Source organism: Marmota monax, unplaced genomic scaffold (assembly GCF_021218885.2).
Source record: "Marmota monax isolate L192 unplaced genomic scaffold, Marmota_monax_Labrador192_F-V1.1 WCK01_AAM20220418_F8-fsc00053, whole genome shotgun sequence".
NCBI lineage: Eukaryota > Metazoa > Chordata > Mammalia > Rodentia > Sciuridae > Marmota > Marmota monax.
In genome coordinates this window covers 2,443,945-2,462,603 of record NW_026693153.1, presented here as the reverse complement: position 1 = coordinate 2,462,603, position 18,659 = coordinate 2,443,945, and the positions used below count along the sequence as shown (strand labels likewise).

At 33.6% G+C, this 18,659-nt stretch overlaps 1 protein-coding gene across 4 annotated transcripts in view; it reads right to left on the bottom strand.

Annotated features, from left to right (window-relative positions):
* Window positions 1-18,659, bottom strand: part of Cblb (Cbl proto-oncogene B) — a 205,089-nt gene that overhangs the window by 54,530 nt on the left and 131,900 nt on the right. For all 4 annotated transcript variants that reach the window (XM_046455296.2, XM_046455295.2, XM_046455298.2 and 1 more), the window contains exon 10: window positions 8,280-8,483. In XM_046455296.2, coding sequence (XP_046311252.1) covers window positions 8,280-8,483 — 204 coding nt within the window. The remainder of the gene's footprint in view (window positions 1-8,279; window positions 8,484-18,659) is intronic.

The window sequence follows — 18,659 nt, the reverse complement described above, 5'->3', positions numbered from 1 at the left end:
ATTAACTTATTAATAAAGCATAAAATAGGTTATGGACACTGAATTAATTACACAGAATGTACTGCACACTATTCAAAATCATTAAATTTTTCTTTTTTTCATGCATTTAGGGAAAACATTGAGTATAATTCCATTTCCTTATCTTTATTTTTAGATAATTCTAATTTTTTTCCATAGTAGTACACATGCTTTTAGAACTTTAGAATAAATTATCTTTTTAGTTTCAATTTGTTTTTCAAAATCCAAAGGCTGGCCTGCCTTGATTTCTGTCCATAGCATCATCACACCAGCATATCTAACTAGTAATTCCTCCGAAGTTCTTCAGTACAGGTGGCTGCTGAATACACCTTTCACAAATTGGGATCTGGGTACTCTAGAAATTTAAAGGCTACACTGAATTGTTTTATATCTACATACCTACCAAATTTCCCCAGCTCTCTGCTGACAGAAGAAGTAAAAAAAATATTCTGTTATTTCTTTCTCTGACAAAATTTACAAAATCCTTTAGCATTTAGAACGTGATGCTAATGACTACTATAACAGATAAAGGCTCTGCATTTTCAATTTTAACATAAAATCCTGACAGAAAAGCCCAAGATGTAAAGTAGTCAAAAGCCCATCATAGTACCCTCAGCAATTATGAATAAAATTCCAGGATTCCTTCTAATTTAGTCACTCTTCATTTTACCCACACCTTTAAAGGATGATTTAAAAAAAAAAAAAAAACTTTATTAAGATCCATTATTATGGAAATGGCAAAACATTTGGTAAGAAACTTCAAGCCTAGTCAGGCTATTATAAAAACAGGACAGAAAGAAACCTCTCCAATTACTAATAAGGTAAGAATTCTGACAGTCCCAGAGATAATCAGTCAATTTTATAATACTTCCAGCAAGATTTTTACTTAATGAATTTTCGTATCTGAACAAGGTAGATATATGTGTTATAATAAGGAGGGTGTGAAGGACTGAGAGAGTCAATGTTTTCCCTAAATGCATGAAAATTAATGAAAGGACATTGATAAAATTTTTATCACATGCAAGAAAACACTCTATTTTCTTTGCTGCTAACCATTATCTTGTTTCTTACTTTCTCATATTACTTATTTAAAATAACCCACAGAGAATATTATTCAGAAACTACACACTGTTGCAACATCCGTGCCTATGGTCACACACCATGTGTAGTTTATAGTTCAAGTATAAATGTCTCATGTAATCTATTGTGGAATACCTGTAACACTGGTCCCTTTTATATAAACAAAAGGTTGTATAAGAAATGTGGTTTAAAAGCAGTACAATTATCCTGCTTATCCACAATTGTCCTTCCAGTTTCAATCTATAAGAATTTAGGGAGAGAGAAACTTAGAATGAAACGGAGAAATCCTAAATATGGGAAAATTCTGTTGCATTTCTTCCTACAGGAAGAAAATGAAGCCACTATGCTACCTAATTAAAGAATATGAATATCTGATTGTGTGTAAAACAAAGATGAACTAATATCTGTGTTCCATTAGTAACTTCTGGAAATTTTCAAATACTACAAATTAGAAGTAATAAAGAAAAGGAAAACAGAAACTAACACATGAGAAAGAGAGAAATACTATGAGTAAGATGTGAATACTTTTCTTTCTTTTTTTCTTTGAAACTGGGGATTGAATGTAGGGGCACTTTACATTACCACTGAGCTACATCCTCAGGCCTTTTATCTTTTATTTAGAGATGGGTCTCACTAAGTTGCTTAGGGTCTTACTAGGTTGCTGAGGGTAGTCTCAAACTTGCAGTTCTCCTGCCTCAGCCTCCCAAATTGCTGGGATTACAGGAGTACGGCACCACACCCAGCTAAGAAGTCACTTCTCTTTGATGTTTGACAGGAGGGTAGGTAGTTACCAAAATTTCCAAGAGGTTCTACTTTCAAATAAAACATTCTCACCCATGGTAGTCACCCCAAGGGCACCACCCTATTAAAATAATAAACACTATAACTACACAAGGGCGACACTTCTTCTCTGAAGGACCTCGAAATATGTCTTTGGTGTTTGTAAAGGCTTCATATGTCCTTTGGTTCACTCAGCTGCATAAGCAATTTTGAGAAGGCAGGGAAGGGTAACATATAATTCGGAAATATTTCCATAAAAATGGCTGAGAAATAAGAACATTCTGAATATTAAAGGTATAAATTTCAGTTACAGAAAAAATGTCTTCATGTGAAATCATTGTTGCTCCCAATACACCAGGTAAAGCTGGTTTAAACAACAAATATTACTATTTGGTTAGTGTAGTTCTTCTTCCTATTTTAGAGAATATTTAATCATTTTATTCACTTATTAATATAGAAAATAAGGATACCATAAACTAACATATTATTAAATACTGAAAATATCAGCTGACATATAGGCAACTTTGCACTTTCTGACTCTCAAACATGAAACATGGCTTAGCAGTAAATTATTTTAATGTGGTCATGCAATTAAACTATGTATAGTAGTATATTAAAGAAAAGTAAACAACTGCTTGCTAAACAGCAATGTTTTGGTGTCTAATTATTCCCCAGTAAAAAGAAAGGTAGGAGTATCTAATATAAAAACCTCCACGGATGTCTCAAAATATACTTATATTGAATTCTGAATACCACAGTATTTTAGGAGCTCTATATGAATGATTGATTGATTAGTACTGGGGATTGAACCTAAAGGTGCTACATCCACAGCCCTTTTCAGTTTTTATTTTGAGACAGGGTCTCACCAAGTTGCTTAGTGCTTCACTAAGCTGCTACACTGGCCTCAAACTTGCATCCCCCTGCTTCAGACCTCAAGTCACTAAGATGGATGGCATGCACTACTGCACTTGCCATTTTAGGTGTTTTAAATCTATGAAAATACAATGTGAATAATAACAAATACTTACTTACCATGGGCCAGCACTCTTCACCTGGCTTTATCTGTATTAACTCGTTTAATCTCAACTCTGAGAGACAGGCTTTCATAGTTAGGTACCCAATGTACAAAGGGAATTCCAAAATGCAAGGCACATAGATACTAAGTAGCAAAGGCAGACAAGAATTTATGTAGTAGGATTCCAGGATTCTAGGATTCTAGCTCTACTGTAAAACAGTACAGAACAGTGGGCACCACTGATTATTCAGCAGAAAAAAAAAAAAAAAAAACCTTCTTAAGGGCCTACTGTGTGTTAGGCACTATGTGAGGCTCTATGAGTGAAAAAAAGCCCAAGGCACAAGATATTCTTAAAAGACACTTACAGTTGGGCTAGAGGAGGTAGATTCAGACTTAGTATGAGCTGAAGCACCTGCTTCTCCTAATATGCTACATATTCAAGTCATTTATGAAGGTATTCAAGCTCATCTAAAACATCACATAGCAGCTGGATGAGGTAGTAGTTTCTTTTGTTCATTAATATGGAAATACCACTATTTTGCACAGGAAACAGATTAAACAACAATTAAATAACAAACCATGAACCTGTGCCTCTTACTGCACTAAGGAGTGCAGCAAGGCACAGGTGAGGAACCCGACACTGTGGAACCAAGACAAGTTAGCCCTGCCCACTCAGTACCAGTTCCAACACCCTTACATAATTATGGAAACCAGGAAAAAAAAAAAAAACTCTATATATTTCTGAATACCCTTGGGAGGTATAAATGTTGCCAGTTGAGGGAAATATTCTACATTCTGTTTATTTTTAATTCTGTATTTCACTTCTGTTTAATTGCCCTTACTGTGCCAACATGGACTCTCACACTCTGGCTGGGAACTAAATAAAAAAACAAAAAGGCAATACCTAAAAAATACTAAAAAAGCACTGTGATTTGCATACATAACCCTTTCTTCAGGATCAGGAAATCTTTTTTCACATATTATTATTATGAAGTCTTTTTTCGCATATTATTATTACAAAAAGCAATAATTAGTTGATATAGTTTTCATTAACAGACATTTAAATTGATGAAGGAAACATCAGGAGAATCTAAAACAAATATATACAATAATAATAATTCCCTTAATCTCTGATCATATCTGCATTTATTCTAATGTAGTCAGTCATTTATTAAATTTTAAATATTGTTTTAAGAAAATGTAATGTTTAAGGCCATAGGAATTAGTCTAGGTGCATTCACTAGATCAGTTCACAGACACATTTTTATGCAAATTGTTTATTTTGCATTTAATTTTATGTACTTGGTGACATATTTCATCAACATAATTGCTGATGTAAGACTTTTTTACACATTTAAGAAAATGAAGCAAATCTCTGTGTAGCAAGAATACCTCTTCCTAGCTCAAATATTACTGAAGTTAGAAGACTGTGACTTCTTACCAACTACACCTGGCCTTCTGCAGAGGCATCAGGTCCACTCCAATTATCCTGGAAATCTGACAGCTCAAAAATTCAAGCTATTATTGTATGAAATATGATATGTCAATAGCTTTATAATGTTTTGAACAACCAATAAAAAAATAAATTAAAAAAAAAATTCAAGCTATGATATAAATTCGAGCCAAATCTAAAACATCTTCTAGTAAAAATCATAAAAATACTTTCTATTTAGGAACAAAGTTGACTTAATGTTTGATAGACTTACATGTTCTATTTGCTTCTGTAAAGATTGTCATTATTAAAATGTGTGGTATAAAACAAGTAATAAAAATACATGCTATATGTCCAGCATGCCACTATTTATAAACTCCAGCTGTAGGACATCACCATGGTAACAAGAATATACAATCAATTCAGTCTTCCATGCTATGATGGAAGCATGACTAATTTAAAGAGTGCAATATGCTTAAGCTGGGCAGAAACAATTTTACAATATAGTCATCAACTAGCTCACAGAAGAGGAGAAAAATGAACATCCGAAATGGCAGGTTAAAAAACTGAATCACTTTGCCGACAATGAATAGTAGTCATTCTCTGAGTTGAGAAAATGAAATGATTTTGAGCAAATGAATGAGAAAATGAATGAATGAGACAATAGAATGATTATAAAAGAGATGGGAAGAAAACCCATATAAAGGAGCTGTTGTGTCAAAGTAACCATGTGATGTTTGTCATACCTCTCCTATAATACAGAACTGGATAAAATCTACTAGACCTGGCTGTTTGCATATGTGTATTTCATCTTCAGATTGGAGTAAAGATAAAAAAAGAAGATCCCTGCCCTCCAGGAACAGTGTGTGTGCACATGTTCATATATTTGTTAATTCATTTAGTAAAATGTTTACTGAGTGTGGTTAAGTATCAAGGAACACAGGATAACAAAGTATTGTCCATAGACTTGAGAATCAATTGTCTAGTGGAAAAATCATTAGACTAAAGAAACCCGTCCTCTAAATATAAAATTTAGTTTAACTCCGGAAACACAAATGCATATGAAATACTACAGAAACATAATGTCATAACAATAAATTATTTAGAAAGAATTCATGCTTGTTATCTACACCAAAATGTAGGTTTTATTGAAAGTTAAGTGCAGACATTGACAAAATACTCTAAAATTCAAAATCTGTTAACTGACTAGAGGCATACAGGTGGAATAATGACATTTAATTAATATATGATTCCTCAACCTAAAAACAAATAACTACTATAAGAACTTTAAATTTCTAAAATAAATAACTGCCATAGGAAAGTCTAAGGCTGACTGTAGAGAAAGCTCTGCTAGTTGACACAACCCACTGAAGTGTAAATTCTGGGACACAGAGAATTAATGTCAAAACCGCTTAGCTCCCCAGTGGAAAGCTTACCAGTATGCCAGAGAGAAGCAAGTATGCATGGTCTTGGGAGTAGGTGAAAACATCAAAGTCAACCACCACAGTCACCTTGGGACAAGCTGCTTCTCATTGTAGGTTACCATGGTTTCCTATTGCCTGTCACTGCCATTACTGAAGAGAGCCTCAAGTTCCCACTTAATTCAATGGAAAACAGGGCAAGACTGCAACTCTTCCCAAACTCCTAAAAGGAAGTATCCTTTTCTCAAGCCGTAAGGTATACAACTTCTTAAAAGAATTACTTTAAAATTTCAGCCCCCATCTCTATGTGGAATAATGAAAAAAGAAAACCCATTTAGTAAAGAAAATTGAAATGCTTTTTTCCTGGCTAGAAAACATTACCACCCAGGTCCCTTGAACTACTTGCACTATTGGATGTTTCTCAAATACTTTTCTGTCATTCCCCATCATCCATGTGTTCAATAAATATTCTTTAAATGCACATAGTGTACTCAAACTGAAACTGCAAACTTCTGTATAAGGGGTCTGACGGCAGATATTTGAGATTTTGCAGATCAAGTTATAAAATCAACGCAATTATGCAGGTACCTATATAATCATTTAAATCTATATTTCATGTAAAAGTTATTTTACTTCATTGAAAAATGGCCACAAATCAATAAAACCAACATTAATAACATATACTATTTTATCATCTCAATAACTCTGGGAGGTAGATGCTATTCTATCATTTTTCAGATAAGGAGATGAGGCTCAAAGTATTTGGGTGACCTGGCCATGTGAGTGGGTGGGATACCAGGATTCAGAGCGCTGTGTTCTACTTCACAGGTAACAATATTTCCAACATCCTACATGGAGCTTTTTCACAGACAGGTAAAATAATTTCAACTAATTCAGATTATGAGATGTATCCCTGAATGTTTACCATACAATACTATTTATTTAATTAATATGTGTGATTAAGTAGTGAACATTCATAATTTCAGTGACATGACACTATCTTTTTAAATCCTAGATCTCATTTGATTATCTCAGGACTCAATGGGAAGTCATTGTTCATATTCATAAAGCAGAAAACTGAGGAAGAAAGAATTTTAAGTAATTTGCCTAAGATTCCAGTATTACTTTATAACATAGCTGAGGCTTTATTCCAGGTCTTCCTAAAGTCAGAACTAGAGCTGGTTTGAGACTCAAGTCTCAGTGCTGTTTCAATCTGAATTTTTTTTCCCTTCTTCATCTTTTAGGACTGCTGTGGAATGACTTCCTCTCATCTGTATCTTGGGTCAATGGGATACTAAACTAAACTAAACACTAAATATAGTTATTGGCATCAAGGTTGAAACATATTATAGTTTCTGTGAGTTAGTTTGGGAAATTTATGAAAAGCTAATGATGTGAAGAAACAAAGGCATCCCAGTGCAAAGCAAGATCTGAGAGAAGATGTGTTGTGATACCAACATATCTTTGTATGTAAAAAATTTTTTGTAAAAAATGCTAAGATAATATCTTTGGTCTGCATAGAACACTGGAGCAGAAAATGCAGGAGTTTGCCATTGGGCAAAGTTTGATACAGCCTTGAGGTAATTCAAAAAAACACATCCTCTGTTTTCTGCAGCAGGTATTTTCCTACTATGGTGATAGAATTACACAGGGAACACAATCTGATGCCATACCACATTATCATCACTTCACCTGTATGGCAAACAGTCTTCATGTTACCTGCCAAATCATAATGAATCACAGTGAAAGGTTTTGTAGGCCAAGCCTAAACTCAGTGGGCAAGAGTGCTATGACTGATTAGCCATGTCTGCATGAGTCAGCAGGAAGAGTGGCACCCTATCTGTGGGCCCTTGCATAACACTTGCTCCCATTTCTAATTTTTGAAGCACAAAGCTTCTTAATGTAACCTGAATTTTAAGTTTATTTCTGTACAGAGAGTAGTCTGATATCCAAGAGTACAGTTCTCTTGACTACTACATTTCTGATTTATAATTACTCAACTGGCATTTTTGGTTCACTGAATCATCTTTTGTGAGCTGGCTTACACAAACTCCAAAGGACAGTAGCGTCCATTCCCAGTGAACTGGCAATGATGATGAGCAAATCTCAGACTACAGCAAATTCACAAATCTTACATGACCTCTTAGAAACAAAATGACAGGATGTCCTTGCTAAGAAAATAATTCTATCAGAGGCTTCTTCTATACTGAACAAAGAATAGTTTCAGCAGAGTTCAGTTTTAAGAATGCCCTTTATTAAATTTTTGTTCACACATGTCTTAAGATAGTCTTAATGTCTCATTCCACACAAACACTCTCACTAAATGTCATTGTGAAGATTAAAACCAGTGTGAGTACCTTAAGCAGACTAGACCTCCACCAATGATTTTGTGAGCCTGTAAACACAGCTTACATTTTCACCTTACTTTTGAATCCAGAATCCTTTTCCTCCCAAGCCTCAATACACTCATCCTTAATTTGTGGACATTCATGTCCTCACACCACCCTAACTAAAATCATTTTTCTAGTTTTACCTTTCGAACATTTGCCAACCGATTCATCATCAAAGACTCCTCTCGATCATCATCATCGTCCAAGTCAAGCATTGGCATGCCAAAGGGGTCAATGATACTGCAGCACCTGGAGCCTTCATCCCTGGGGTCAAAGGGGTCCACGATTATGGGCTCAGTTCCTTTTATTTCACAGCGACAAAAGGGGCAGCCCTGGCCATCTGACTCCTAAACAAACAGAAAATGCACTCGTTAGTCTTTATTAAAAACAAACAGTTCCAAGACATACCAATGTTCTACATCTGTAAAGAATGGCACAAAAGAGATGTGTGGGTAGGAATTAGGGTAAGAAGAAAGAAAGGAAGGAGTCTAATTCTTCATTTTTCCTCAATGTTCACTTAAAATTCTAATGTATCAAGGCTTTAAGCCTTAGAGAATACTGAAAATTTAATCATGTCCCTATGTATGAAAAGACAACACTGCTCATTAAGTATTCCATGAAAAGCAGATCTGGGTAAAAATTCATAATAGATAAAACAGCATCAATAAGAACAATACATTTCAAAGACTATTTGAAAAAGTTCCTGAGGATATAGCTATGGCTAAATACGTTAATTGCCTAGGTTTTTTAAAATCTTGATTTGTAAGGAATTAGTGAGGAAAAATACATTTTTATATAGAAGCTATCATGTATCCTAAAGGCCTTCCATCTTGAAGTAGCTCATTTGGATGATTAAACTGTGAGATATTAAGTTTTGCTCTTAATCTTGCTTTCAAAGTATATAGTGAAAAAAAAAAAGATCTGTTCAAATGAATGCCATTTATTGGTAATGATTGGAGATTTTGCTCAAAGTCTCCTGAATTCATTTCTCTAACTACATGAACAACAATAAGACTGTTTTTTTTTTCATCCTTTCTTCTAGAGATAAATGGTACACAGTATTCACAATGCTATTTTTGTTTTGCATTATACTCTGACTTCAGTCGTATGTTATTTTAAAAACAGTGAAAATCATTAACTTATTTTAAAGGAGAAGTGAAATAAAGTAGTATCATTTTATAAATTAAATAAAGATGCAAAATGAAATGTCCTGTGTCTAATTTTGGACTGTTCTGTCCATTTGTTTTATGGAAAAATGTTGATCTACCCGCCCTATAGCAATGCTCAGGTCAGTGGCAGAATAAATCTCCAGCTCTCCTCTCATTGGATAGTTACCACATATCATTCAGGGGCAAATCCTGTAGTAGGTAGTTTCTTTAAAGTTCTTCTGGAATGACAAATTAAATGTCTCCTTTATCATGTGAACTGTCAAAAGGAAACACTCTTTGGATTGCTTAATAGAAAACAAAACAACAACAACAAAAAAAAAAACCCTGCAATATTTTCTTGTTCATCTCCTTTTTTTCTTTAAGAAAAAACCCTGGATGTCCAAGTTGTTGAAGCAGGTGGTGTGAAGAGGCACTAATCCATCTATGTAGAATCCTTGGATGTCTATTGCCACATATGTTCAGTTTTGGTGGGCTTCAAAGCAACTTTGATCCATCATTTTGCAACATGATACAACTAAAACTTAATTCTACATTTAAAATAACCTCTTCATGTGGATTTAAATTTTTTTTCTTTTTTGTAATTGTAGATGGACAGAATGCCTTTGTTTATTTTTATGTGGCGCTAAGGATCAAACCTAGTGCCTCACACATGCTAGGCAAACGCTCTGCCACTGAGCTACAGCCTCAGCCCTTGTGTTGATATTTTAATATAGGAATAAATATTTACCAAAATCCAAACTTTCAACCTTTTAAAAGTATGAACATTAAATTTAAGAGCATATTCAATATGTGTTATATCTACACAATATGTGTTATATCTACACAATATGTGTTATATCTACACAAAATCTCCTATCATAAGAGTGGCTGGGGTAGACTTTTCTTACAGACTTACAAAAAACAATTTCAAAAAGCTAGTTCTATTATATGTAAACAATCTGTGAAAATCTATGGGTTTTGTGTCTTTTGTTCAGAAAGAATGGAAAACAGTACTCTGAGACCTAAGTGGACATTTCCTACATAATATAGAAAATTTCAGACACACAAAAGTAAAAGATTTAACGAACTACCTCCTCCCCCACCCTCAACAATTTTCATTTCACACTCAACCTAGTTTCATCCATGTCTTCATTTGCTCCCTTCACTTTTGGGTTATTCTGTAACATATCCTACACATTACATAAATTTATCAATAAATATTTTAGTATGTGTAATTCAAAGTGGCAACTTTTAAAGAACTAAAACAATGTGATTTTAATAACTAAAACTTACTTTACTCAATCTAAATCATTTAAGTCAGATTATTTCTGAGTGCAGTGCTTAGAATGTGTAACCAACTATTTGGTTACCCAGCATCTTGTTGGAACCCACAAGGTTGATTTACATGCTGCTGTGGATAAGGATGACTCCAGTTTACAGGGTCTACTTCCCCATGAGGGTAACTGGAAAGATGCTAGTTTTGAAGGAGGAGAAAAAGAAAGACAACAAGTGTCTTCATAATACAAAGAAAAACACTAGGAACTGTTCATCTAAAACTGAATTTAGGTTTTTTTCTTTAACCCCCCTACTCAAAAGTTTAATTGTATACAAATTGTTGATGTGTGTTAAGAGTAGCTATTATGAGAGTAAATATCATAGAAGATATTTTTGGTTCATCTTTACCTGTTGTTGAGACTTTACCTCATGAATCAGCTAAACAGCTGCAGTGCACATTCATTTTGATTTGCAAAGGGATCACACTGACTGTGCCTCCTTAATGATACTTACTTAATGTCACAACACCCATCACTCTGTGTATAAATTGACTAGAGTCACATGCAAATAACTTTAACCATAAATTCCCAAAGGCCACTTTGGTTACTCTGCCCTAGTTTCTGTCATGTGGTTGACTGAATACACATGAAGAATGTCTATAATGAATATATAACTCATCGGGATTGTGGCTCAATAATTAAAATAATGTTTCTGTCAACACAAACTTAATGCAAGGTCACAGAACATATGTTAATGAAGAAGAAAGAACAATAAATAACTTCTTTTCTAGTCCACAATGTATTAACATTCTGTGAATGTTAAGCGGAAGTACTCAGGACTCCATTTATTCTAATTTAGTAAATTTCACTTCTTCAAATAAGAGATACTTCCAACTTGAAGAATACAGAAGTTACCAGTGAATACCACATATATCTAAAATTTACCTCTGTAATATAGTCATGATAAAATAATTCAGACCCTCATCCCAAACCATCAATACTAAAAGTTAATGATATATTTTGGGCAACCTCAGAATAAATTAAAGAGTGACAGGAGCAGAAAACAAAATTTAAACCTCATATTCAAATTCCCCTTTCCCCACCAAGACCCTATGCAAAAATTGAAATCAATATCGTCAATACCATCTCATCATCCCTACTATAACATATCAGTAACTTTCCATATTCTATTTAAAAGTTGTTCAGAGAGGCACACTGTATCTTATTTTCTCTTAAATATTTTTAAGACAAACATTACATACAGTCCAATGTATTTGCTTCCAAATGATTATTAAAGGCACACTCTGACTTATGGTCAATCACTATGCCTTCTTCCCACATAAACAATACACATTAAGGGCCATAGCAAATACATGCAACTTCATGAGTTTGCGGAGTTCACTTATATTTTGTGTGTGTGTGTGTGTGTGCGTGCGCGCCTGTTTATTGGTAAATTCTAATTTATATTAGTTTTCTGTATTATAGGTAGCTTTGAAGTAATCATAATTTTTAATGTGGCAATTATATTTGAATTAATTAGATATAAATAAATACATTAAGGGTTGGTTGGGTCTATATTAAACATTTTCATTGTATGGTACTTCTCACAGATGCTCAGTAACTTCTTAATGAAAGAATGAAGGAAATAATACATGAAAACAGTCAATAGTAATCTTAGACTAGATGTCCCAGAGTACTTTTAGGTTTGATGCTTTTTTTTATAATAGATAACAGGAGCAGACTCTAGTGAATCTAGACTCTTTAACTGATTTGGGAGGCCCATAAAACATGCATGGTGAATCAGAAATAGTGCATAGACATTCTAAATTAGGACATTGGGCTTAGACTTCTACTTCCACCAATTATGCTGTGTGACCTGGAACAGGTCATTGCATCTTTCTTTTTTTATTAATTAATTAGTTAATTTTAAGTAGGTCTATATGACAGCAGATTGCATTATGATTCATTGTACACAATGGATGAAATTATAATAATATAACAACTTTTCATTTTTCTGGTTGTACATGATGTAGCATCACAAGGTCATGGCATCTTATTTGCAAGGTATAAGATAATGCACAACTGAAGGGGCATCTTGGAGTATATATTTTTATCTGGCAAGTGTAATGTGTCTGCCTGTCTGTCTCTCTCTCTCTCTCTCTCTCTCTCTCTCCTTCCTGGTCATCATGTGAGCTGCTTTCCTCCATCACACTCTTCCTCTATGCTGTCCTGAGATAGATTAGTTTAAATCTCTAAAAAGTGTGATACAAATTCCAGTTGACATAATTAATATAAAATATTCACAAAACAAAGAAACGTCACAAAACTAAGGACACACATCTTAACATCTGAAATCAAACTCATATTTCCATAGGAATCTCATTTATCAATTAAATGAATATGATTTAAAAATCATAGAATTATAAGTATACATTATTTAACCATAATTCTAAATATATCTCCTAAATGATATGATCAGTTATCACATTTGGAAATATAATAAGTAAAATTATAAGCCCTGTTGAAAACATTACCTAAATATTAACTCATTTAACCCTATAATGTAGGCATAACTACTATTTCCATTTTACCAATAATAAAATTGAGAGTTTACACAATTTGATGAAGGTCAAAGTTAAGCAGTACCAAGAAGGAAATCACAAGAAGGAGGTTTGTTTTGAGAGCTTATCATTAAATATCTAACCTCTCATAATGGAATGTAGTAGTTCATCAGTGTCAGATTCATAGCCTAGATAAAAATAGTTTAAGTACAGCTGTCCTTAACTCATTATTTATTAATAGAAAAAAATCAAACTATTTTGCTCAAATTGAGAATATTGAAATGAATGAAATTATAATGATCAATGAATATTCTGCTTACCCAGAAGTTTCAGGTCTTTAATAGGAAGATAGAAAACTTGTCTATGTATTGACAGCATTACTTAGGATATATTTTTACAGAATAACAGTTTTTATTATTTGTTGCTCAAATCCAACTGAAAATATTAATGTATGAAGTTTGTGAGTTTACACTGTGAAGACATTTTATTTAACACAATCAGCTTCAAAACACCTACAAAATGTCTGTGTTAGAGTGAAAGAGTGTATCCGAAGTGTTAATGTTTGCTACTTCTTGGTGTATCATCCACAGTGAGGGCTGACCTATTTAGTCACTGGACCTAGAGTCAAGTGTCTACTACACAAGATTTCTTCTTCTTCTTTTTTTTTTTCTTTTGGTGAGGGTTACTGGGGATTGAACTCAGGGACACTTAACCACTGAGGCACCTCCCCAGGCCTTTTTATTTTTTACACCGAGACAGGGACTCAATGCCTCACTAAGTTGCAGAGGTTGGCCTTGAACTTGGGATCCTCCTCCCTCAGCCTCCCAAGTGACAGAAGGCGTACACAACCACTCCTGGCTTTCCACAGATTTCATTTCTTCAAATCTGTCTCCTCCTTTTCATCCCTACCATACCACATTACTCTAGTTTGTGATGTCACTAACATTTTTGGACAACTTCTACAGGCCCTTTATTGCTATCAAGTTGAAAGAGAAACTCTTACATTCTAGTTCATTGACTTTATGCAAAAAGATACAACATGTAATCAAAGACAAAATTACCAATTTAAAACATTCTCAAAGGCTAATGTTATTTTCACATTTTTCGAATTATAGTTACAAAATTTCAATAAGGCAGCAAATTTTAAGGTTGGTTGCTTCTGAAGAAGATAAATAAAGAACTATCTCTTACTAAGATATAATCATTTGACCTTGCTTCTCATCTCTTGGGCAACTACACATTTCCCCAACAGTGCTCTCTAGATACAGGACATCTATAAATCTCTTTATTCATATACAGCATTAAAATCAGAACTCACTGATTTTTATCTCCTGAATTTTTTCTTGAATTATTGTTTTGAACATGCCAATATCTTTCCTTTCAATTCTTCTAAATAAATATGAAGGAAGAAAAATTACAGGTTAAAAAAACAAAAACAAAACAAAACAATTTTACTTTTAATTGAATTGACATTCTTGGCAATAATTCAAAACACAGCCTCACTTAACAAAGATAGTCATTTTAGTTTTGGAAGGGAGACTTGAAGTACTTAGTTTCTGCCATTCAGGAACACAGAAGTCATTTTTTAGATCCCTTGAACAAACACAACCAAACAATTCCTTAGATTATACCTCATGTGGTAACTCTGCAGCATCACAGCTAAATAATACATTGCTGCACAAAAGAAAATGTGGAGAAGCTCAGGGCTATAAAGATAAATGTTTTGTTAATATCCTATTAACATGTGGAAGTGAAAGGAAACTCACCAAGCTTTGTTAACCAAGGGTAGAGCAGCAATGCCACACCCAGAGCAAAGCTGCTGCAAAGGATGCCTCTGGAAAGGTGATTACTCAACTTAGTATTCTGTGGACAACTCTCGCATGCTTATTCAATTTATTAAATAACACAGATGTTTCAGAAGGAGAAAAAAGCATCTGACACCTCTTCAGGGGCATGACTAATGGGCCATTATGATAGCAATTAAAGAGTAACCACTTGCAGCCTGTAACAACTAACTGTCACTGCTATCCTGCATTTCTTAGGTTTTCTGTTAATTACATAAAATTTAAGTCTCTAATGAATTTCAATTAAACCAAAGTAGGGCATCAAATGGAAGAAAATGTTGGTGAAGAATGACTTGATAAAAATGCACACTGGCTGAACACATTATGTTTTATGGTCAAGATTTAATATTTCCTATTGGATTCTGACTGATTTATCATAAGCTTCTTGGCAGACAAGCAGCCTTTAAAATCATTTTCATATCAGCATGCCCAACCAAAGTAGCAGAAAGCAACGAAAAATGCCTACCATCCATAATTAAATCTGAAGGATAACAGGATATTCCTTTTACATAATTATTAATACCACCCCCTTTATAAAACTTTCAGGTTGAATTTTAACTTCTTGAAGGTAGGAACAGTCCCTGAGTGTTCCTTTTAGGTCACAGAATAGTACAGAAGGGGGACTCAGAGGCTGCCCCATGAATGTTACCTAAATAAATAAATAAATTTGAGATCTTAGATAATTAGGATTGAAACCATCTAGATTTGCTTCTATCACACCAATTAGGGTAAGCAAAACAACAAATTATCCCTCCATACAATTTAACTTGAAAACTTAATCTTTTCTCTAATAGAAAATACAAAAAAATCACATAAATCAAATAAAAAAACTGACTTTAACATCAGCAAACATAGTACTCCATTATTTTTGAATAAGAGAAAAGTTGAAAAAGAGCAATAGACCTTGCTACCTGCACCCACATTCAGAGCCCTTATCCCCAAAACATTTCCCCCTACAAGCCTAGATACAATGTTTGATAATACAATGCAGAACCAAAGAAATATTCTATGATTTTGTTATTTTCATTCACACATTCATCATCATTTAGGTTAACTCCAGTAAGCCCCAAAATGAAGCTTCAGATGAGATTTTTAGAATATATAATGTTTTTAACTGAATTAATTCTATAAGACTTTGATTAAATAACAGGGACCTTTTTACAATAACATGCTTAAATGATCACAAAACATTGCTGTTCATGCAGTGACATGAAAACTGCCAAAACAAATCTGCTGGTTGGCAGGAAGCACCAATGTGTGAAAACTTATGTAAATGTAGAATGGCTGAGTTATGCAAAAGTGAAATTTTCAAAAGTTGAAACTTCCTTGACAAGTAAGATCCCAATGAGATATAGGGACTATGAAATATCACTTTAGAATTCTCAAACCTTGCCTACAAAGAACAACTGTATTTAGGAAGAAGGAAGAAGAAAAACTTGAATCAGGAGTCACTGTAGATGTTTCTAGGTGTAAAAAAACAATAAATAGAAACCTGCCTGGGGGCTACTGCCAGCAATACTGCAAATAGTACAAATAAATAACAGGGTTCAAATATATATGTGGAAAAAATAAATATGTGGGAAGATGAAGGGAATCACACAATGGTTACTGCATGGAACAGATGGATCTGAGGCTTACAATTTCTAAGACTCCTTCTCAGATCAAGAGCATGATAAAAGGCCTCTGAAAGATCATAGATACTTCTCAGCAAAGAACTGGACTTTTCTGAACAAAGACATTATTATATGGCTTTTCACAACTGATCTACAAAATTATCTTTTTATTTAAAATGAGACCTCTTTTTTTTTTACATCTAGCATACAATCCATATGTACTGATTAACTACCATTATGTAAAATGATGATCAGTATGATATGACATTACTCTATAGTAGCATAATTTATTTCAACCTTTTGAACACTTCTGAATTTATCATATTTTATGACTTCAGTTAGTAAAGTACTATTTTGTTATTACTTTTTTCATATAACTTCTGCTAAAATTTAACCTAGACTGTTTTCAATGCTTACCACTTTATGTACTTCCCCAAATTCTAAAAGTAAAACTGAGAAGCACTTCAATGTAAAAAAGGGAAATAGCAAATGTTAACTATTCATAAATATTATTGGACAGATCTTCATATAGGGTCACTAAGTCAATATAAAAAGGAACAATGTGAATCAAGAAATGTAAAGGGAGGAGCATTAATAGTACAGCAATAACAACTGGGAAATAATCCTATTTTTGTATGTAGCAGACCTTTTACAAATTGTTTACAAACTTGACAAATAAAATAAACAATAATGATCCCAGAAATTTAAAAGAAAGATTCATTTTCTTTCAAGAAGTATGCATAATTAAAAACAATAACTTTATTGTTTTACTGTTATACTATACTTTTAATCTCAGCTATATTTTAAACTTACCCTGTGCTACTGGGTAAACAGATGTATTATACAATGTTTTAAACAACAAATTTTACTAATCCAAAATTTCTGCCAAGCTAATAGAAGTTTGATTCTTAACTCACTTAACCCCTGGATACTAAGCATAGCATTAAATTAAAGAATTCCTGCCACACATATAAACTGTATAACTGTTAAGACTGGAGCCCGAAACAACTGGCTGAAATACACAAGCCTTACATAAAGGAAGACAGTACTAGGAATCCCCACAAGCCTCAAATTCTGGTTTTCTTTAGAGAAAAATACAAAACTTTTAGCATCTCTGTACCTTTAAGAATCACACCACCACCCCACAATTCTAAGGGATGACAAATATAATCTGGCATCTGCCAGTTCAACATGCATCCTAACATACTGAAAGGGTATCTGGCACACCAATCCTCAGTTGTCCCTTCCTGGTAGTCACACAGTCAACAACAACTCTGTAATATCATCTACCGAAATGCTAGCAAACTGATGATTTGTCTTCTTCCAGCATGCCTAAGTGTACTGGAAGTCAGTTTTAAAAAGATATCACAAGTTTACAGAACTATTACTTTTAATATAAATAGCAGTCAAGTATATATAAGAATAATATTTTTTCTGATGCCACACTGAGTCTCCTACAACATTCTCCTATTGTAGGCAAAAGACTTCAAAATAATGAAGGGACAATAAGAAATAAAGAGAAGAATATTGAGAAAAGCATAAGGTAAAATATAAACCAAAATAATATTGAAGGAGAGAAGTGTGGGACATTAAACAACTTTACTGAGCTAGCAAAGATGTCTGAATTCAGAAAGGTCTGAAAATGTCAACCAATTATAGTTTTCCTCCAAGTTCTTCTTTTTCCTGATCCATTTTAAAAAAATCTTGCCCAACAACACCAACACCAACTAACGGAGGCCCTTTTTAAAGACTATGAAAATCATTATATTTTATTACCAAGTATAAAGAGCTCAACAGGCACCAGTGTCTGAGGCTGCCCACTTCCTGTATGAACCTCACAGCCCAGCCTTCCTCATATAATGCAGATGTCCAGGGATGGAGAGAGATGATCAAGGACTAAGATGGCTCAATAGGGATGTCAATTGTACACTCACCAGCAAACTTGTTTTTAAAGATTTAAAAATTGTATTTTTTTAAACCCCATTTTTCTGATTTTAATATAACTATGCTAAACATCAGTCATAAAAATTTGTTCAAAATATTTGATGAATTTTCCGAACAATCAAAACTGAGTAGGAAATTG